Source organism: Squalius cephalus, assembly GCF_949319135.1.
Source record: "Squalius cephalus genome assembly, chromosome: 16".
NCBI classification, from domain to species: domain Eukaryota; kingdom Metazoa; phylum Chordata; class Actinopteri; order Cypriniformes; family Leuciscidae; genus Squalius; species Squalius cephalus.
In genome coordinates, this window is record NC_137137.1 from 16715281 (window position 1) to 16738154 (window position 22874).

Genomic DNA, 22874 nt, shown 5'->3' on the forward strand with positions numbered 1-22874 from the left:
GTATTCCAAAGGTATTGATGCTCTATTCGATCAAAGGCTTTTTCTTGATCAATTGAAATAAAGCCTATGTCCAGATCAAGATAACCAGAGACATCCAAAATATCTCTGATAAGAGTAATGTTATCCATAATGGACCTTCCGGGTATACAATAGGTCTGGTCCGAATGAACCACTTGCCCCATCACATCTTTTAACCTATTGGCCAAAACCTTAGAAAAAATCTTCAAGTCTGTACATAGTAAACTTACAGGTCGCCAATTCTTTATTTCCTGTAAGTCACCTTTCTTAGGCAACAAAGTAACCACTGCCCTCCTACAACTTAGAGGGAGGGAACCCACAGCCAAACTTTCATTTAAAACATCCAAGAGGTCCTTGCCCATCACTCTCCAAAAGGCCTTGTAAAACTCTACAGAGAGGCCATCAATACCTGGTGCTTTACCAGTCTTCATGTCTTTTAAAGCATTTAAAAGCTCCTGCTCTGTAAGGGACCCATCAAGTTTTACTACATTGTCCTGTGCAACATTTGGCAAGCCATCATAAAATTTTGCAGAAATCTCCTCATTCTCTTTATATTCACTCCTATATAACTCAGCATAGAATTGTACAGCCCTTTTCCTAATACTTTCGGGCTCCTTCAATTCCTGCCCATTTTCTGTTCGTATAGAGTGAATGTATCTACTCTGCCCATTTTTCCGTTCTAGGCCAAAAAAAAACCTTGATGGGGCATCCATTTGTGTGAGCATCTGATAGCGTGATCTAACCAGAGCTCCTTGTGTCTTTATACCCAGCAGGTCCGTAAGAAAAGACTTTTTACGCTTGAGAGCATCAAAACATTTTTGTTCCCCAGTAACTTCAAATAACTTTTGCAACTCAATGATCTGAGATTCAAGGTTTCTCATTGAGTGCGTAATATCTCGTGAGACATTGAAAGCGTACTGTTGACATAAAGTTTTTATTTCAACTTTCCCACAATCCCACCACTGTCTTAAATCCTTAAAACAATTTTTCCTTCTTTTAAAAATTTCCCAAAAATTACAAAACACATCTCTAAAATTCATATCATCCAACAAAGATGCATTGAAGTTCCAATATGCACTCTTTATTTTAACATTCGCTATAAACACATCACATAAAACCAAACAGTGATCCGAGAACCCAACTGGAGTTATAAAGCACTTTTTGACAATATTAAACTGATGTCTAAAACAGTAGAACCTATCAAGCCTGGCCATAGAAATAGCATTATCTCTGGAGTGTGTCCATGTGTACTGCCTATTGTTATTGTTCAATTCTCTCCACACATCACATAAACTGTGTGTTTCAATCAATTCACGCATTACACGACTTGAAGCATTGTGAGGTTCCAAATGATTCCTATCAAGAACATGATTTTCCGTACAGTTAAAATCCCCCCCCAAAAAAAGATAATCATCAGAATTACAATTTTGTAAAAAAACACTGACATTATTTAAGAAAACAATTCTATCAGTACTATTTGTAGGAGCATATATATTAATAAAAACAAAATTAAACTTCTCAAATTTTGCTTGTAGGATTAAAAGCCTACCAGGTATCATTTGCTTTATTTCACATGAAATTGGCAGAAAACTTTTTGCAAAAAGAATGGCCACTCCGCCTGTAACTGAGCTCAGATGTGTGAGGTACACTTGCCCTTGCCATTCTTTCCTCCAGTCAATTTCATTCAAGCAATCACTGTGTGTTTCCTGTATGAACATTACATCTACACCCTTCTGACTAATTAACTCAAATAATAGTGCTCTTTTTTGAATATCTCTAGCACCATTCAAGTTAAGGGTGCCCACTTTTATTGCACTCATTTGATTGCATAGGTTTAAACAACACAAAGAAACACACAATAGCTTAAAAAAAAGATACCTATGTAGTTTCAAATCCATCTTCAATCTTTAGTTCCAGTTTCACTTTAGAAACAAATTTCTTCAGTCTATATATCTCCTGTGCTGTGAATCGTTCTTCACCTTCTCCCCTCATCAACATTACGGCTGATTCAATGAATGCTTTCCGATCAGGAAAGTAATCTACAACCTGCACATTCTTCATATTCTTTGTCTTTTGTAAGAAACTTCTCAATTTTACAAAAGAATAGTTTTGTTGACCCTTCTCATTGTTACCATCTACAGCCTCACTATCAGAATCATCCATTGTACTATGTTCAGTTTCATCAGCTTGTTTATCCATCTCCACTTTATCACTTTTTTTCCTTGGGGATTTCCTGACACGTTTCCTCTTACTAGGAGGAGCTTTAAACAAAGCCTCATCCTTTTCAAAGTCAGTATTATTTTCCTCAGCTAAAATACATTCAGCTGCAGCTATAACAATATCAGTTGTCACAGTAGTTTCACTTTCATTCTCATTTTCTGTACTTTCAACACCTCCTGAAACAGCATCCCTACTTTCCTCACGCTCAACCCCTCTAACCTCAACAGTCCTGTTGGTATCACCTCCCTCTTTTCGCGCATTCATCGTTACATTGTCAGCGCTAGTCTGCTCCACATTAACGTTACTGCTACCGGCATTTTCATCTGTCAACAAGCCAGCACCCGCACCTTCAACCCTCCCAGGGCACACTCGTTTGGTGTGACCTTCTTTGCCACACTCAAAACACTTCATTGTATCAGAAGATGCAAAAATAACATAATCAAATCCATCAATTCGAAACTTGAACGCAACATTCATATCATCTTCGCCGCTGTTTAAAATCATAAATACTTGCCGTCTAAAACAAACAACATGCTTGAGCAATGGAGATTTGCAACCAAGCGGTATTTTTTTCATTTGCGACATTATTTTGCCATGCCTAGCCAACTCTTTTGTTAACAACTCGTCCTTAATGAAAGGCGGCACGTTTGAGAGGATAATTCTTTTTGCGGGTTGAATCAACGGTACAACAGAAACTAGCGTATCTTGGATCACAATTCCACTCTGAACAACACTATTCACTTTCTCTATGGCGTCCAAAAACACAACAACAGCGCTATTCATTCGGGATGCAGAGATAATGCTCTCATAACCGACAGCCTTCCCAACAGCCAAAGCACAGTCCTCCACCGAACAATTAAAAGCAGGCAGTACTTTAACGCCATTCCTCCGTGAAATTTGGTCAAAACTTTGACCGAGTACCGCCGGCGACGCCATAGCCACCCGGCCAACGCCGGCCGACGGCGTACGCTTTCTTTATACTTCACACAAACACTATTCCCTCTACAAACCTATACCAATATTTAAAAGCAAACAACACTAAACACTTATAAAAAGACAGTGTGGGGAAAAACAGGAATAAAGAAGACAAAAGCTCACTCTCACCACATCAGCGTTCTCACTCACACGCTCCTCGCAACACTCACTCCGCACATGCGCACGAGACGAGAGAGAGAGAGAGAGAGAGAGAGAGAGAGAGAGAGAGAGAGAGAGAGAGAGAGAGAGAGAGAGAGAGAGAGAGAGAGAGAGAGAGAGAGAGAGAGAGAGAGAGAGAGAGAGAGAGAGAGAGAGAGAGAGAGAGAGAGAGAGAGAGAGAGAGAGAGAGAGAGAGAGAGAGAGAGAGAGACACACACACACTACTTTAGGCAACTGCTACAATTACTAGGCTATTGGCTCTTTATTAGTACTTATAAAGCACATATAAATGCCTTATTCTGCATGATCATATATTCTACATTCCTTATTTACCAATACCTAAACTTAACAACTACCTTACCTACTATTAATATGCAGTGACTTAGGACTTTGAGGCAACAGTCATAGTTATTCATGAATATGTGTTCCCCAAACTAAAGTGTGACCAAAATTTGTTTTAAAGCAGGGGTGCCCAATCCTGCTCCTGGCGATCGACTGTCCTGCACAGTTCATCTCCAACCCTAATCAAACACACCTGCCTTTAATTTTCAAGTGATCCTGACGTGCTCTGAAGACCTTAATTGGTTGCTTCAGGTGTGTTTGATTAGGGTTGGAGATGAACTGTGCAGGACAGTCGATCGCCAGGAGCAGGATTGGGCACCCCTGTTTTAAAGAATCTTTGCATAAACCTTTCCCATACAGCAGTCTCCAAAATATCACTATAAAAGCACAGTAAAGTAGTTCATAATGACAAATCTTCATTTTTTTGATGCTATTCTTATAGCACCAATTATGGAAGTACTACTAAACAAGAGAGAATATTTCCATCATTCACTGATTGCTGAGTCAAAGGTCAAGTATACCACTAATGGGCGTACCTGTTCTCGATGCGAGGTTTGATGATGGGCTTGTAGAGCTCAGGTATCTTTCTCTCCAGCATTGGCCTCAGATTCTCTCGCAGTTTGTTGTAGTTTTTCTTCATCTCCTGCTGGTACTCCTTCTGATCAGGAGTGATGAGTTGCTTGTTCTTCTCAACAGCCTCTCCACACCTGCAGATATGCAATCACAACAGCATTAGCAACACAACAAGCACAGCCGAGCACCAGACAATGAATAATTGGTGCAATTATCTGCATTTGGACAGAAATAAACAAATGAGTTTGATAAGAAAACTCAACAATTAAGTTTTATTCCCCAAAAACTTGCTCAACAACAAAGTCACAAAGGGAACGCTGAGGGAAATGTGCTCTAGATCTACTTTTAAAATTGATTTTAAATGGCTCTATACCTTTCAAAATATATCTTAAACGGTCTAGTTATAGAATTAAAAGGCTATAACGTCTTGGCACAAATAACAGTAACTTGGCTAGAGAAGGTTTGTGCTAGCTTGGATGGATTATGGAGAAAAATAAACATATTTTAAATTACAGTAAATATTTGTCTGCACGCTGGCAGCAATCAAGGCCCAGAATCCAGCATGAACTATTCCGTCTGTAAAAAGCAATATGTAATATTTCCATAAAAACTGTATACATCTTGGGAAAGAATCACTGTATTCAAAATCTTAATTCGTTTCGAGTCTTGGTTTAAACATTATGATGATTATGCAAAACAAATGCAGCTGGGTGACATTTAGACGGGGTTTCTCCGCTTTCAGAAAAGCCCCTCGGGTGTCTTTCGCCCACGTATTTCAGTGAACTTTCAAATAAAGAACTTTAAACAAACCAATCACTATAAAATAAAGACACTTCCAGATTTGCTTTGATCCTACGATAGAAAACTTGCTTCATTCGATCATACTTCACTGAAAAGTTTATGCGCATATCTCTTTTTCCATTGGAAACGGCAACTCACCGCAGTATGAACTCTTTGAAACACAAACGAAGTTTGTTGTGATGACGGAAGAGCTTGGGGTCTGCTGGGATTTCATTCAAGAAGACCTGGGCCACCTCCAATGGACCCTGCAGAGACACACAAGAGTGAGAAAAGGAAAGAAAAGCCCCCCCCTCACTCCCACAGCGCTAACGGAGAAAATGAATGCTTCATCCATTGGAGGCCACAAGGTAAAGTCAACACATAAGGGAAAGATCATGAATAAGTCTTTGTGTGAGTGATGTCACCGTGGAGCCAGGAGCAGAGGCATTGCCGCGCTCTTTGTATGTTGTTTCTCCAAAGGGCATTTATCACGTAACCGCAGCCATATGCACAGGATTTAGATATGTTTTAAACTTGATTGGTGTTGTAAACTGTCACTTTGGAGCTTCAGACATCACTATAAATACAGAGACGCCGGGAGCATCATTATGAATGCTTGCAACCCTAAAATTTACATTACTCTTCTATACTGTACTCACATTACCTAAAGTATTCAAAAACCACATCAGCAGTAGAAGAGGCATGGAAGGAGTCTGAGTGACTGGAAAAGTGACTGAGCCAGTGTTTATGTCAAGGGATCAAAGTTTGGTTGCTTGGTTAGCATGGGTTCATTAGCCTCTGCTGGTACAAGCAGTAACTACATCATCTGAACGCAAAAAGCATCTTTCCCCATTGATGGTTATTTAAAATCAGCAAAATAATTTTTCAAAATAATGTAGTTTTTTTTTATTTTATATCTATTAATAATAAATAAGCAGTAAAGGGTGAATTGACAACTAAATGTATTTTCAATATATACACATACATACATACATACATACATACATACATATATATATATATATATATATGTATATGTATATGTATGTATGTATGTATGTATGTATGTGTATATATACATACATACATACATATACATATATGTATGTATGTATGTGTATATATATATACACATACATACATACACAAACACACGGCCTATATAATACATTTACGGGTGTGACAACCACATTCTAAAACGGAATTAACTCCCGAAAAAGGCAGGTAGTGACAACCGCAATTAATTTTTAATTATTAAATAAGATATACTAATATATCATAAATAGATGTTTTACCAGAGCGTTCGTTTTAGAGGGCTTTTTACACAGCTCTGAATAGTTACTATTGAAGGGTACAAATGTACATTAAAGTTTCAGACCTGATTGACAGTGGCTGTGACGGATCCCTGCAGAACCATCTGAAGCATCACAGCATCTGGCTTCTCTCTGTGCGTGGCTTCAGCCAGCTCTCGAGTCTTCTTTTGCATGTCCTCAATGGCCACCTCAATGGGCGTGAGGTCAAACTGAAAAAAAAAAAAAAAAGAGTTGGGGGATTGATTGAGCAATTAGTCTATCAAATGCTTTTATCAAACTACTACTGCAGATGAAGCAGAGCAGGGTTGTTGTGATTACCTCCTCCTTCTGAATGACGTTGATCCGTGTCTTGATGTAGGGGAAGGCATGCATGGTGGTTAGGATGGTTTTCCTCTTGTATTGCTCATTGAGTTCCCCCCGCGGCCGCCCACTCTTTGTGAACGGCGTAGTGTACATGAAGCGGCGAAGGTTGAAGTTCTTCTCAAAGTTGGTGAGGCGGTCTTTCATTTCATAGTCATCAAAGAAAGGCTCCACAAAGGTAATCTGTACGTATACCTGATGTGATGTATGAAAATCAGCACACTATGTTAGGAAATCTCAATGGCACTTAAAGGATATATAAATCATTAGTTGATTAACATTAGTTGAATGAGGCAATTGAGATTTCACTGTAGAGGCAGACGAAGGCCTTTCAAGCTAATGAGGGTCATGCTGAAGAGAACTTTTGATTGTAATCGAGTTTACACTGGCACAAAATTTGATGAGACTTACCTTGTTGGGATTCAGCTTGTTTCTGTCTACTGGTGTGGAATCTTTAATCATTTCCAAAACTCCATCTCCAAAACACTCACTGTAGAAATTCTGGAAAATTAGAAGACAAAGAGTTCACTACTAAGTTGCTCCTGATCAAACGAAATGTGTAAGTTACGTATAATATCAGAGCAAATTTCAGACCATTACATTACTGCCTAAAAGTATCAAAACCTGTAATTGAAACCTTAAGAAAAACTTCAAACTTCAAATTCATCTTCATCACAAATGCAGTTCAGAACTTCAGAGGGTTCAAGAGAAATTTCACCTCAAGCCGGTGGGATATCTCCGGTAAATGGGTGATTCCTGGCTCTTTGTAGATAAATTCTTGCTCATCCAGGTCTCCAAATTTAGAGCCATAAAATCCTACGCGGAAGTAGGTTCCAAACATCCTCTTGTGACCCTGAAAAGTAAAAATAAACATTACGATAAAAGACAGCAGCTGATGCATGATTTTAGGTTTAAATTTATATAAAAGTCTCAATTTTATGTATGTTTTTCCACTACTTTTTGTCTTCACACTGATAATAAATATTTTTTGAAGATGTAAATAAATAAAAAGATTATTAAAAGTAAAGTTTGCAAGAAAATATTAATTCAGTTTTCTGTCTTCAAAATTAAAAGTACACATTCTATATAATGTCTCAAAAGTGCTCATAAAACTAAATGTATAATAACTATTAAATAACAGCTAAAAGTTTTAAATCGTTTTGCCTCAAGTATAGCATGTCACAACATATCAACTTCCTCCCAACTGCCCACATACACATTAGACAGTTTTTTTTTTTTTTTGCCTGGCAGACTCATGTAGGAGGACATGTCATTTGTATGCTTTACCTTTTGAATGATGCTCTCAAAAGCCCTTTGGAGCTTGTCATGTGTGGAAGCGAGCTTCCGGAAATCTCTGTGGGCCTCCAGTATAGGCACGATTACCTTGTACACCTCATTAACTGCCTCGTACAACCCGCCCTGTAAGTGAACAATGGTAAGCAGTAATGAACAGTATTTTTTCATTCTTATATCTCATTTCATATATATATATATATATATATATATATATATATATATATATATATATATATATATATATATATATATATATATATATATATATATATATATATATATATATATAGTGTACACAGTATAAAGTATACAAGTAGTATCATAGTACAGAAATGATACAGAGTATCATAAAAGAGAATGGGCTGCTAATTTGGATTATGTCGTTGGCGCCTTGCTCCACGGATAACTCACATTGCTGAACAGCTCGGCAGCCTGTTCCAGAAGCCCAACTAGGCCACTTTCTGTGAAGTAGCGTCCCGAGCAAACCCCATCCTCGTCTGGAGACAATATGTCGTCTGAGACTGCAGACTCCTCCAGCACATTAGGAGAGATGTTCTGGTGGGGAGAGACAATTATTTACCACAGTCGGACATGGCTCTCATTTAGACCGAGCCGTGTGTGTGAGGGTTCGAAGAGCAGCCGAGGCATAATTCACGCCTACTGTTGTTTTTCGGAAAGGGAGCCGATTCAAGCATTTCCTACTCATGATAATAACTCACTTGAAAGGTGACGCTGCCCACAGGCAAGTATTTGTGATCCTCCAGCATGCTGAGATATTCAGCTACCAGGGCTGCGGCATGGATCAGACACATGGCTGACTCTGTAAAACACTTCCTGCTGTTGTGCTTCTCTGCCATGTTTTGGAGCCAGGTTAGACGCAGGTCTGGAGAGGTCTGGTAACCCTTTGCGATCCTAAAGCCAAAGCAAACAGTAGGTTTATTCAAAAAGTAGGTTAATGCTCTGAGGAAATAAATACAATTTTGTTCATAATATCAAAGAAAAGTGTGGACTGGCATATTCACTCAAGTTATTACACATGTGAGGCACACTGCAGGGTTTAAATGTGCCACTCGGTTACCATAGTAAGTCCAAAAATAGTAGACAAACAGTAGAAACCACAGCAAAATGGGAAGCAGAGGAAAAAAAAACCACAGGACTGGAATCCCTAAGCCAGATGCAGACTTGGGTTTAGCTGCAGAAGAAAATGTGTACCTATACATGAGGTCCATGAGCATCTCCGGATCTTTCTGGAACTCCTTCATCTTGACTGTATCTGAGAGGATACTGTTTAGGTTCCTCAAGAGTTCATCCACCTATGGAGACATAAACCAATAAAGTAATTCATTACAACCGATGATCTATGACAATGATTAGTATACTTCTTGATTGGGCTGGATGTCTAAAGGTTTACCTGTGAGGGCAGCTGTGTAGATTGCATTTCCATGTCCTCTTCCGCATATGCTAGGATAGTTCTGAAAGAGCGACGTAGGTACTCCTCATGGATGTCTGAAGACTTGCCAACCAATGAGGCCAAAGACATTGTCACCTGCATTTTGACTCTGGAGAAATTCTGCAAGGGCAAAAAACAAGGGGTCAAGGTTTGGCTAACTAGCCTAACACAGCTAGCCCCTGCTGGTCAATGCTGTAACTACAAAGTCTAGCAGCAAAAAAAAATAAAAAAATTATAATTTTGTTCTTTAACATCAAATGTAGAAAGACTTATTGACTAACTACTCTGGAAAACTCAATCTAGGCTCAAAAAATTCTGTAGTCCCATGAGCAACGACGACAGCATGCAGTTAAAGAGTTATAAGCCATGAACCAAACCAACAAGCCACTAGGTGAGTCACATTACAAACTTTGATTTGAAGCAAAAAAGCATTTGAAAATCTGCCAAAAATTACAAAACTGTGTACAAAACAGCTTTAATGAGCAAATGAACTACAATCGCATTAAGCATTGCTAATGACAATAAAATAAAAAAACAATGGAGATATATAAATTGATAAAAAGATCAATATATAAACAATATATTTTATGTTTATTGCAAAATATATATATATATATATATATATATATATATAAATATTTAAGTAGTTTGAGAGCATAGGGAGACTGACTTGATTACGTAATTTGCAGTGCTTCATGGGAGTGGGCGGACGCAAAAGTGTTCATTTGGCGTGATTTGAGTGTTTCGTTAGTCTGATTGGTGGAGATTTCTTTGCAGAGTCATTAGTAGAATCATCAGTAATGTAGTTACACCAGTTCACACCAGGAATTCAGCTGTTAAAAACGGTTATTTAAAAACACGTTAAACTGGGACTGTAGATGAAAATGAGCTATTGTGCTAACTCTGACACATAGCATCAAAGGAAACATTTATGTTTAAAATTGTACATGGTCCTTTAAAAAATTTTTTAAATAATAATAATGTGTGCTGATGGCTTCAAAAAAAGCATATGCCCACGGTAATGACTGTGCAATGACTGTTGCTCTCTATTGAGATTGATGAGAATGCCAACAGATAGCTTTCTCCGTGGCAAAACATTGATTTCTTACAGGATTAGTCTACCCCAAAAATTGTATTCTTTAAAATTGAAGTTGTTATCCACTGGCAATCTCCGCCATAACTTTCAAATCTCATTTGCATCAATGTATATTCAATAATGCCAGGTTCTCATATAGTTCTCAACTTAAATTATGGTCTTTTCTTCATGCAAAACTATCATATTACTTTAGAAAATGTGGAATGCATTGCATGGACCACTTTTACAATATTTATATGTACTTTTTTGCCTTTTTGTAGCTCGACAGCACCCTTCCTTTTTCACTTTCATTATATGCAAAAAAGCAGCATGAACATTCTGTCTAACATAACCTTTTGCTATCCACAGAAGTCATACAGGTTTGGACAAGCATTTTTGGGTGAACTGTCCCTTTCATTTCAAGTTTTGTTCCAAAGTATGTATGTCCAAAGCATCATGACAGCAGAGGTCTGATTACTGCCTGAGGTTTCCAATTTAGAAAACAGCCCTTCCCCCAGAAGTTCCTGTCAACCAGAGCTGTGTCATTTATCTGGGTTGGCCCTGCTGAGGTTATTGAAGGTTACATTGTCAGATACAGGTGTTAGGCTGTGAAAGGAAACGCCACACTGCCAGGCGCGGTCGGCCATTGCTGTCATAGTTTCAGATCATTGATTCCAGGGGAGGCTTGAGCCAGGAACTGAAAATGCTCCATCCATCTTGCTTAGCATCAGGAAACTGCAAAATGATCCCCCATTAACCCCTGTATAATTGCCAATGGATCATTTCAATGGCACCATTATGTTTAATTGAGCGTATGCGTGAGGCATCTCTGTACGTCGCCAATATCGCATCAGGTCAGTTTTGCCGTGAAAAACGACTCGACATCGACACTGCTGAGAAGATTAATTCTGAATTTGTGCTTAGACCTGACTTCACTGTTTTCACAATTTAATCTAACGAGAGAAAAGGCCTTAGGAAACATAAAAACAAAGCAGAGAGGGGGGGAAAGACGGCCTGTCGCAAAAAAAAGGAATCAACATGACTTATTCAAGGTTACACTAATGACAGGAACGACTGCTGGAGCCTTTTACAAAGCAAACAAGCAAACAAACAGACAGACAGGGAGAGAAATCCATCCTTTCCCCATTAAAGATGAATGAGATGGCAAACAACACGGCCATCTGGTAGGGGAGGGCTGAGGGGGTGAGAAATTGAGTAAACAGAGGAAATACTCCAGCCATCAGCCTGCTGCATTCAGAGAGATGGCCGACCAGCAGCGACAGGCTCGTGTTATCAGACGACAGACAGACATGGAGAAGAAAAACACTACAGCGAGCATTGTCAATGTTAGCATTTTAACAGAGAAAAGACAAGGTGAAAGTGGTTTTCATTTATTTGGCAATAGACCCTACTGAAAAATCCAGCATAAACCAGCATGAATGTTGGTCCAGAGTGGTTTGTGTTGGTTGGAGCTGTTATAGTGTTGGTCTGGCTGGTGGACCACCATAGTCATGCTGTTCTCAAGCGAAACTGAGCTGGTGTAGCTGGTCTACCAGCACTCCCACTTTCCATGCTGGGGACCAGCTACCAGCATCACATGCTGGTCCCAGTATGTAAAACACACCTATGAAGGTGACCAGCAATGCTGGATATTTCAGCAGGGGAGGTATTAAGTGGTCTGTTATGCGGTGTCTTACACTAGCAGAGCTGTAGCTGTATCTCATGATCAGGTACAGCGTAGCACAAGCCTGACTCCTGTTGCCGTCCACACAGCTGCTGCAGTAATGAAGAACCTTCTGACACAGGTCTGCACACTGCTCGGCCTCCTCCTCAAACAACAGGTCTCCAAACTGAAAAATATTAGTGTCAGTGATATATTCAATATAACATATATTACATGATTACAGGAAGGGGAGACAGGGGTTGGGAGGGTTATTTTTATTTTTATTTTTATATGCTGTAGTATAATCATAATTATTATTGTACATCTTTATACCATGGTCTGTCTGAATACTCTTGTTTTATTGCACACCTTCCAGCCAATCAGAACAGTTTAATGCACAGGTAGTTCCAAATCAGTTGAATCACCGTTCTATATTAATGCGCTGCTTTCATTTTCATTGATTGCTTTCATACTTAATCTCTGTGTCTGATGCAAAGTGGGCAGAATGTGTTATCTAACGAGCCGTAACTGACGAAAATAACCGTCAATTTTCCCCCTTCCGGTCAAATATTGCGCTGTGAACATCAATAACAGCTTTAAGTTGTCAATGTTGACAAATGACCATGGTATAAGTGGGATAATCAACGGCTAGCTGTGCATTAAACGATTTTAATGCATTTCGAGGAGGCAACCACCATGTCGCGCATTAAAATTGTTTAATGCACAGATAGGCATGGATTATCCCTTACATATCATCCACACAACCGGGTGTCCCCAATGTAATCTTTTAAGAATCAGCTATTGAAAAATATGGACTGGAACGGACCTATAAGGATTGGTTGACTGCTAAACTGAATATTGAGGAAAGTGCATGACTCCCCTCAACATCTATAGTGCTTTCAGACTTTTAATATACTTGTTAAATGCGAGTATGTACGTATATGTCGAGGTAAATGTTCATTGACACACTTTTTTCATAAATTATGTCAGCCAAGTGACAATTTGTCCGTTTTTTTTTTAAATAATATAAAAAAAATAACTGACCTCATATTTTAAATCTCTCTCTCAAATCTCTTCTTTTTTTTTCCTGACAGCATCCAATTATGAAATTAAACCTGTAGACAACCAACCCCAATCTAGCCTACAGCTATATGATTTAGAAAGAGTTACACTAAAATAGCCCACAAGAAAATGCTCTTATATAGTTGTGAATAAAAACAAATTCAATCTCATCACATTTGAAAAAGAACTGGTGTGTACTGTCAGCTGAAACAATTGCACATGGCAGTACCTTTACGATGAGAGCCCGTAGGGTGCTGAAACAGTGCGACAGGTAGGTGGTGCTCTGGTTACAGGTGAGAGAGTGCAGCAGAACTTTCAGCACTCCACCAACCACATTATCCTTGCAATCTGCCAGAGGAACTGCCTGAAAGTAGAATATCAAGCAAAAACATTTATTCATTTGAAAATGTCCAAATATGTTTTGGGTTCATGTAAGAGTTCTCGGTTACCTGTACGATCATCTCCAGCAGGTCAAGGACTATGAGGTTGGTCTCAGTTGCCAGGTTACCACAGATTATGGCCTCCTGATCCAGCTCTGCTTTGGATCTGAGGAAACAACAATAGTAATCAAAACAAAAAAAGCTTATTTTTAGCAGTAGATTAGGGCCATGGAGAACTAGAACCAACAATGAATGAGAAGCACTGCAGGTTAAACAGATGTGAACCGTGAAATGAAGGTACTATTTTACGCTCACTTGTCCTGCCTGTCGTTTGTCTGGCGCCACTGGGTAAGGTCTTTCCTCCAGCGTAGGTTCTCTCTCTGACCCAGCGTCCGGTCGTTACCTTGCAAAGCACACAGCCAACACACAAAGACGGGACATATTTAGAAAATATCTAAACAAAGGAAGTCTACGGAGTGCAAACATGTAAAATTAGACAGCATTTTACATGAAATGAAAAATTATTTTAGTGCATTGTGGAAAACAAATAATATATTATTCATTGGGCCAACATTAACTGTCCCCTCTGTGGTTAATATTTCTGTCATTATTTATTCACCTGCATGTGGTTTCAAAAACACATATGACTTTCTTTATGCTGTAGAGAACAAAAGGTAAAAGTTGATTTTTTATAAATATCCTGTAACATATAATGAAAGTGAATGGAGACTGGAGTCAGACTTACAGTACTACAGTAACTAATAAACTTTCCTTACAAAAAGAAAGTGTGTGGTTTCAAAAACAGTGCATGTAAAGTTATTTGAAATACATTTTTGTATGCATTTACATTTGGATATAAATTTACTTAAAAAATTAAATATATTTATTTAAATGTATTTATATTTTGAATTGCGATAATTAAATTAATTTAAAAAAGATAATTGCGAGTTTACTTCTCTTTTTTTAATTTTTTTTTGTGTGATATGTAAAGTTGCAATTGTGAGTCAGAAAGTCAGAATTGTGAAATAAAACTATAAAAACGAATTTCAGTGAAAAAAATTTAATAAAAATAAATAAATGTAACTATAATTTAATTATAACATAATATTTAGCACCAAATTAATAGCACCACATAATGTTAGCACCAACAAAAAACAAAAAAATTAACAGCTGCCCTCCCTTCTCCATTTCATTTCATCAGTTACCCGGAATGGTGCGTAAACTATTCCCACGAAAGTGATGTATAGTTTGACAAATATATATAGAATTTATAACACATTTTGTGTTCTATGGAAGAAAGTCACATAGGGTTAGGGGAAAATGAATAACAAAATTTCCATTTTTGGGTGAACTGTCCCTTTAAAGGCTAAGATAGAAAGTAAAACATGAGGAGCTGCTCACCTCCCACCCTTTTCATCATTTCTCCCCTGGCTCCAAAGCCTCCCAGCAGAACCTCCTCCAGACGCGCTTTAGCCTGCTGAGACTTCTGCAGGGCCTGCGTGCTCACCTTATCCGAACTCTGCTTCCCCTACACACAAACAATGCATCACGTGAAAATGTTCTAATGACATCAGAAAGGCCATCCAGAAGATGTCTTCCTCTTCAAAGTGCCTGAGTGTTTTTTACCCTATACTCAAAGCAGGAGATGCAGATGGCGAGGAGTTCCAGCAGGCGGCTCAGCTGAGAGAGAGGCATGTCCACGGTCCAGCGCTGGATCAGATTCTGGTCTGCATTCTTAATAATCCACAGGAAACACATCAGCAGATTGCGGCTGGTCTCTGCGGTCAACATGTTGCTGGATTTTCCCGTCTAGACAAAGAGAGATTGTAAAAAAAATATTCAAATGAGAATGACTGTTTCTTTGGAACATCTCGGATAAATAGACAAATATCCATAGATATTACACGGCTCTCTGGAATACTTGATTCTGATTGGTTAATCATTGTAAAAAACTGTCATATCACAATAGTGCTGTAAACTATTGTTGTAAACTAAAACTATAAAAAGTTGAAAATTAACTAAAATTGAACTAAAGCTGAAATAAAAATAAAATATAAATATTAAATAAAAAAAACCTTAAACCTAACAAACTTTGCCTCGGCAAAGAAATTAAATAAGTTGAAATTGAAGATCTAAAATGATTAAAACTGGAATAAAAAATAAATTAACTAATTGGAAAAAACTAATAAAAATGACAAAGGCACAAATTTACTAAAATTAAAATGAAATCTGAAAATATAAAAAAATAAATACTATAATAGTATATTAATAATACTAAAAAACACTGATCACTCTACATATTTTCTTCTCAAATAATACAATTATTTATTTCCATTTATTTATAATGTCAATTATGTTATTAATACATTTTATATAATATAATATAATATTCATTCTATTTAAAAACCTTGTTCATACCACAGAGGTCATAGATGCCAGTGCATTTCTCGCTAATGTGTTGAAAGGATTTCCAGCGATTGCCATGGCAACAGACTGATTGATGGGGGTGACGCTGTCAGTGTCATCCTCAGGTCCACCAGACTTGCCTTTACCGCCACGAGGTTCAGACACTGAGAAGAAAACACATACATTCACACATAAACCATAGGTCTGAAAAGCATAATCCATTTTAAACTCCCATCAGAGAGCCATAATCGAGCACTTTGGCTCACTGCCTAAAAGCAACTATTAAGCCTAACTGAGATTAACAACTAGACTTGTGTAAGGCAGTACCTGTGAAATCAAGATAATTGATGGAGTCAATGATGATGCCCACTAGAGGGAGGTAGAGAGCAGCAATCTTGGCCTTGACCTCTGGCCTCGAGCAGCGCTGGTCCAGATCGTGAGCGCACAATAAGCTGTATGTGGCATTAATGGCCTTCTGTTGAACTCTCCCCCTACACATGCACATAAAACAGAATTATTAGTTTGTCAAATGCACTCTTGAAAAAAATTCACTAAACAGTTGTTGCCACTTCTGTGCCACGCATTAAATGTGACCAACCCCTCTGACTCAATGTCCAGTGCAGTACTGAGTTCGGTCAGCAGCAGTCCGGTCAAGTAATGCCGTTGCTTAAAGTCCTGCGACAGATCAAACATGGCTGCGATCTTATTGTCCAGAAAACTGCACGAGCTGGAGGTCTGGTGACAGAGACAGATGACACTCATTGTTTCCAAACACTGAGTATTAGATCAGTCATAACAGCAGAATGATGTTGTTTTTTGACTGACCTGTGAGGAGACAGAAGGTGACGGGGAGGCGGGGGCGGAGGCAGGGCTGCTGAAGAACAGGCTGAGGTTTAGGTAGTGCTCATGACTGCACAGGATCCTCAAAAACTCCAACCTCATACTGATCAACGTCGACATGTTCACACTCTTTGCTGCCATCTGTGAAAAAAAGTGACAGTTAGTTACATATTAATTCTGCAAATATTAAAGGGATACTTCACAGATTAGCATTAAGCTTTGTATCAGTAGAAACCCGGTAGTATTTTCGAATGATCGTGCTTCCCTCCCTCATGTCCCCCTGAGACGAGAGATTTCTGTATTGAGCGTCATTTTGCGTCATCAGGGGCTTTTTTTGACCAGAGGCTAAAGACTACAGCCAGTAGTAGGAGCTAGTTCCACACGTTTTCAACCCGCCCATAGGGGGTGGGATCTCGCGATAAAACGGCGTCTTTTCAGTTTCGAGTCAACTAGTAGTCTAGTTGTATAATTTCTTCCGATACTGCCCTCTGTAACCAGTAGGCGTGGCTTGGGAGTGGCCTCGTAGGGAAGCGAAGCAAGTGCATTCTGGGAGTTGTTGTCTTTCATCCACATGAGCCAAAAATACATTTTCTGGCTTTTCTCACTCTAGAAGGCACCAACTTCTAAAATAACTTTTACATCTTATAAAATTAAAAACTAAATTTAACTATAAAACTTTAGTTAATAAAATATTTTATCAATCTACCTATCTATCCATCCGTCTGTCATTCCATCCATCCATCCATCTATCTATCTATCTTTTATTCCATCCATCCATCTTTTATTCCATCATCCATCTTTTATTCCATCCATCTATCTTTTATTCCATCCATCCATCTTTTATTCCATCCATCCATCTTTCATTCCATCCATCCATCCATCTTTTATTCCATCCATCCATCCATCCATCCATCTTTTATTCCATCCATCCATCCATCTATCTATCTTTTATTCCATCCATCCATCTTTTATTCCATCCATCCATCCATCCATCTATCCATCTATCTTTTATTCCATCCATCCATCTTTTATTCCATCATCCATCTTTTATTCCATCCATCCATCTTTTATTCCATCCATCCATCCTTTATTCCATCCATCCATCCATCCATCCATCCATCCATCCATCTTTTATTCCATCCATCCATCCATCTATCTATCTATCTATCTATCTATCTATCTATCTATCTATCTATCTATCTATCTATCTATCTATCTATCTATCTTTTATTCCATCCATCCATCTTTTATTCCATCCATCCATCTATCCATCTATCTTTTATTCCATCCATCCATCTTTTATTCCATCATCCATCTTTTATTCCATCCATCCATCTTTTATTCCATCCATCCATCTTTCATTCCATCCATCCATCTTTCATTCCATCCATCCATCCATCCATCTATCCATCCATCCATCTTTTATTTCATCCATCCATCCATCTATCCATCCATCCATCTATCTTTTATTCCATCCATCCATCTTTTATTCCATCCATCCATCCATCCATCCATCCATCCATCCATCTATCCATCTATCTATCTTTTATTCCATCCATCCATCTTTTATTCCATCCATCCATCTTTCATTCCATCCATCCATCCATCCATCCATCCATCCATCTATCTATCTATCTATCCATCTATCTTTCATTCCATCCATCCATCCATCCATCCATCCATCCATCCATCTTTTATTCCATCCATCCATCTTTCATTCCATCCATCCATCTTGCTTTACTTCAAATGTCATGCCTTAAATTTTTATGCCGGGCATGCTTGTGATGTTCACTGAATCGAGAGGTTGTGAATGATTTCTTGCCGTTAATATAACGATTAGAAAATGAGATGAGCTGCAGTACCTGGTTGCAGTAATTCTTCACAAGCTGAAACACAAAGCCTCGGTCCATCAGAGACATCAGGTCATACAGGAAGAAAGCCAGGCTGACGTTAACCTTCTCTGCCTGCTCCAGCTCCTGAAGACAAATCAACACATACATCTCTTCTTATTATCACTGACAAATAACATTCCTCCAAAAAATCTGACCTCTTGTTATTCTCATGCGCTCCATGTTTACTGAGTTACTAAACAGTTCTCGAGTCAGATTTTGATCTGTTCAGATGGATTCAATCACCTTTTGCTGTTTTACTAAAATGTTCCCAATCTCAGCAGTAACAACGTTGACTATAGTGGTAATGTCATCTTTGAAACGGTCCGAAAATCGATTCCTACGAGGGACTGCCTTCTTATCCAGCTGAGACACGTGCTGACTCATGCTCTTCACCTGGAGTGAGTACATTTGGACAATGAGAACCAGAAAAAAAACTCAAATAACATCTACAGAACATCTTGCATTTGGAATTTCAAAGACAGCCAAAGTTGGGTTGCTCAGCAACGTGTACATATTTAATCATCTTACAAGAAGTTCAAAAAAGAACCAGGCGTATTTGTAGACGTTCTCTCTGCAGACTCCAGTGCTGACCACCATCTGAAGAGCCAGCTCCTCATGGAACAACTGCAAAGACAGATGGATCTGCTTATTTAGAAACACATCCTCTGCTGAAATGACAGACAGCTTCGGTAATGAAGTGGCAAGTCAAAGAGTCACCTTTTTGTTTGTGGGACGTGTGCTTGCTGTGGAGCTCTGTGAAGTGTTGGAGAGATTTGTAGCTGCTGACATGCGACAGCCTGGAAGATTTAAAACCTGGTGGAAACCAAAATGAAGAATGAAAAAAATAAATAATAATAATGTGTATATGTGCCTGTAGAAGAGCTGGGTACCATTCCAAATAAAACTGGGAATACCTTTTAAAATTTTCATTTTAATTTAAGGAATTGTCATTGTTGTTGACTAAAATTGAAATATTAAAAATCATTGAAAATATAAAGCTGAAATAAAATAAAATATAGATATTAGATGAAAAACTGAAAAATAAAATGTTTTGCCTTGGCGCAATTAGAAATAAAGTGTAAGTTGAAGTGCAAACATTACTAAAACTAATTAAATGATAATAAAATAAATATATTTTAAAAAGACTAATAAAATGACAAAAGCACATAACAAAAACACTTAAACTAAAATATTAAAAAATGCTAATTTAAATTAATAATAAATAATAGAATATAAATAATACTAAAATAAATATTTTAAAAAATATATTCAATTAAATACAGTTCATTGAACGATGATTCCATATATTCCTCTTCCTACATCCTGTGACTCCTGAACTTTGACCAACACTTGGGTTAATGAACTGAAATTTAGATTGGCATGTTGAGGTTGCATTTGTGTATATGTACCTTTCCTAGAATGTTATTGACCTCTGCGTCCTCTGGGGTCTGTGGTGCTGGTATATCAGGGTTGCTGCTGGAACGAATCCGTGACTGAAGCAGCATGAACCCGACCGTGTTGGCTGAGGTGCGAGTCAGAGTGCTGTATCGGCTCTCTGGGTGAGCCATCAGACCTCCTGTGCCTGGTGAACAGAAGCCTCGGATCAGTGACAGACAACAACGGAGTCAATCCCAAACCCACTAAAAAAACCAGATTGTTTTGGAATGGCGAAGAAATGACATCATTCGGGGTCTAGATGATATCACAGCCCTACTGTACCTGTGGTGAGGATTTCATGTTGTGTGTCTGGCAAGCGGAACACAAAGTACAGATATGTTGCAAGGAGACAGTTCCTGCCCTGATGGTCCTTCGCCAGCTCCTGACTGTTGTGAAGGCTGTTGACAACTGACACCACTGACTCAAATGCAATCTGGGCCAGATTTGCTGCACAAAACAAGATTAAAACCCTGTGAATTCAGCTGACAAATCCGAACATGCTTACTTGCCTTTGCAGCATGCAAAAATCAGAGCGTTAAATTAGTAAAATGTCTGAAAACTCTGAAGAGCATGTACTTGTATGCTGAAAAAATGACTTTGTTTTTCCAGTAAGTGTAATTCAAAAGCTAAAAGCTCTTCTTGTCTGAAACGCACCAGTCTGTCCAGCAATGACCATGGGCTGCATGATGAGCCGGAAGAGCTTGTCGAGGACCTGATGGAGAAAAAGCACCAGCGGCTCCAGTCTAGAGGAGGACAGCGAGATGATGCTGAGCTTCAGCTCGTGCTCAAACATGTTTTCAGAAATCTTCTCATCTCCCACTCGGATGGGGAACGTGGTCTTGCCCTCCAGGGCGTGACACAGAGTAAAGAAACGGTCCAGATGATTGTCCTGTGATTAAATAAAAAAAAGATTCAGTAACAGCCAAAAGCTTCTTAAATAAATGTTCCGTTACATAACATTGCATAATATTATTAAAAATGTTTGAAATGTCACCTATAGAAGCTGGTATTTTGATCATGGTATGTTTCATATAATATAATTCAAGTCATTTTTATAATTTTTTTAATATTCCTTTTTAGCTATAATTTATTTTTTATTTCAGTTTTACTAATTTTAGTACTTTAGTCATTTTAGCAGTTATTTCAGTTAGTTGCCAAGGCATTTCTAATTTGTTTTTCAGTTATTATCTAGATTTAATTATATTTCAGATTTATTTCAATTAATGAAAATGATTTTTTAAATAATTTTAGTTAACAATAACAACACTGAAACAAATCTGAAATAATTAAATAACAGTTGTTGTTATTAACTAAAACTAAAATTATTTAAATACTTTTCATTAACTGAAATAAATATGAAATAAATAAAATTAATAAAAAAAAATGTTGTTGTTGTTGTTGTTTTTTTAGTTAATAATAACAAAACTGTTTTAATGAATATATATTTCTTGAATTGTAATTCAGTTCATTCTTCTTGTCATTCCATTTCCTGTTGGGTAGGTCAATATAATTCAAATTCCATTGAATTTTGCAGAACACTAGTATATTTTAATGCTTGAAATTCAGCTGAAAAGGTTTGTTGGTGGCCAGCCAGCATGATCTTTCATGTGACATTGATTACCATGCATGGAGGTCTTGCTAGTTAACCTAATTAAGAAGCCTGATGGGAACATCAGCACACTAGCATTCAAAGCATTACCAGCTAGGAAGTGAGTTCTGAGAGCGTTACGCACCTGAGTTTGTACGGAGGACACAGCTTGTAGCTCAAGGTTGAAAAGACCCCTATGATTCTCAAGCCACTTAACTGGAGGTACCTGAGCTGGCAGTTTCTGAAGTCATAAAACCCCACAAATGAACAACATGTACAATATTTTCAAACAAATGAACACACAAAGGCACAGATGAGTCATAGATTCTGTGCTTAAATAAGACATTGACGTAAGATTATAAAATTAAATGACTGGTATCCAAAAAAAGGCAGATGTGAAATGGTTGACTGTACCTCTGGGGGATGCAAGGAATAGTTCACGGGAAGTTTGTCCAGAACGATTGGCAGGCACTGCTGACCAGACTGCAGCCTGTCATTGTTCAGCATGGGTAACCACTGCAGGGAAGGAACTGGGGTCATGACACTTACATTTATGTCTCTTCTTGTTTGTGTAGACATCACTGAAACTCTCTCTAGTGTTTGTGTGTGTGTGTATGTGTGTGTGTATATATATATATATATATATATATATATATATATATATATATATATAATATTATATATATATATATATATATATATATATATATATATATATATATATATAATATTTTATATTTTAAGGCTGCATTTATTTGATCAAATTTTACAGTAAAAATTGTTATTTTGCTAAATATTATTACACTTTAAAATAACTTTATAATATTATTAAATCTAATTTACTCCTGTGGCGGTACTAACTAAATTTTCAGCAGCCATTAGTCCAGTATTTAGTGTAACATGATCATTCAGATTTCATTCTAATATGCTGATTTCGTGCTCATTAAAAACATTTCTTATTATCATCAATGTTTAAAACAGTTGTGCTGCTTAAAATTTTTGTGGAAACCTTGTTAATTTTTTTCAGAAGTCTTTAATGAATAGA

At 37.8% G+C, this 22874-nt stretch overlaps 1 protein-coding gene across 2 annotated transcripts in view; it reads right to left on the reverse strand.

Moving 5' to 3' along the window:
* dock8 (dedicator of cytokinesis 8) overlaps positions 1-22874 on the reverse strand; it is a 51272-nt gene that overhangs the window by 3030 nt on the left and 25368 nt on the right. For both annotated transcript variants that reach the window (XM_079897863.1, XM_079897864.1), the window contains 30 exons: positions 22244-22345; positions 21975-22070; positions 20896-21130; positions 20524-20688; positions 20214-20386; positions 19522-19617; positions 19333-19428; positions 19048-19197; positions 18775-18888; positions 16898-17053; positions 16671-16807; positions 16400-16563; positions 16085-16236; positions 15293-15475; positions 15068-15194; positions 13982-14069; positions 13736-13832; positions 13516-13650; positions 12259-12411; positions 9448-9606; positions 9249-9349; positions 8756-8948; positions 8448-8591; positions 8028-8159; positions 7459-7593; positions 7152-7241; positions 6699-6935; positions 6446-6589; positions 5227-5333; positions 4251-4421 (listed from right to left, as the gene is read on the reverse strand). In XM_079897863.1, coding sequence (XP_079753989.1) covers positions 4251-4421; positions 5227-5333; positions 6446-6589; positions 6699-6935; positions 7152-7241; positions 7459-7593; positions 8028-8159; positions 8448-8591; positions 8756-8948; positions 9249-9349; positions 9448-9606; positions 12259-12411; positions 13516-13650; positions 13736-13832; positions 13982-14069; positions 15068-15194; positions 15293-15475; positions 16085-16236; positions 16400-16563; positions 16671-16807; positions 16898-17053; positions 18775-18888; positions 19048-19197; positions 19333-19428; positions 19522-19617; positions 20214-20386; positions 20524-20688; positions 20896-21130; positions 21975-22070; positions 22244-22345 — 4232 coding nt within the window. The remainder of the gene's footprint in view (positions 1-4250; positions 4422-5226; positions 5334-6445; positions 6590-6698; positions 6936-7151; positions 7242-7458; positions 7594-8027; positions 8160-8447; positions 8592-8755; positions 8949-9248; positions 9350-9447; positions 9607-12258; positions 12412-13515; positions 13651-13735; positions 13833-13981; positions 14070-15067; positions 15195-15292; positions 15476-16084; positions 16237-16399; positions 16564-16670; positions 16808-16897; positions 17054-18774; positions 18889-19047; positions 19198-19332; positions 19429-19521; positions 19618-20213; positions 20387-20523; positions 20689-20895; positions 21131-21974; positions 22071-22243; positions 22346-22874) is intronic.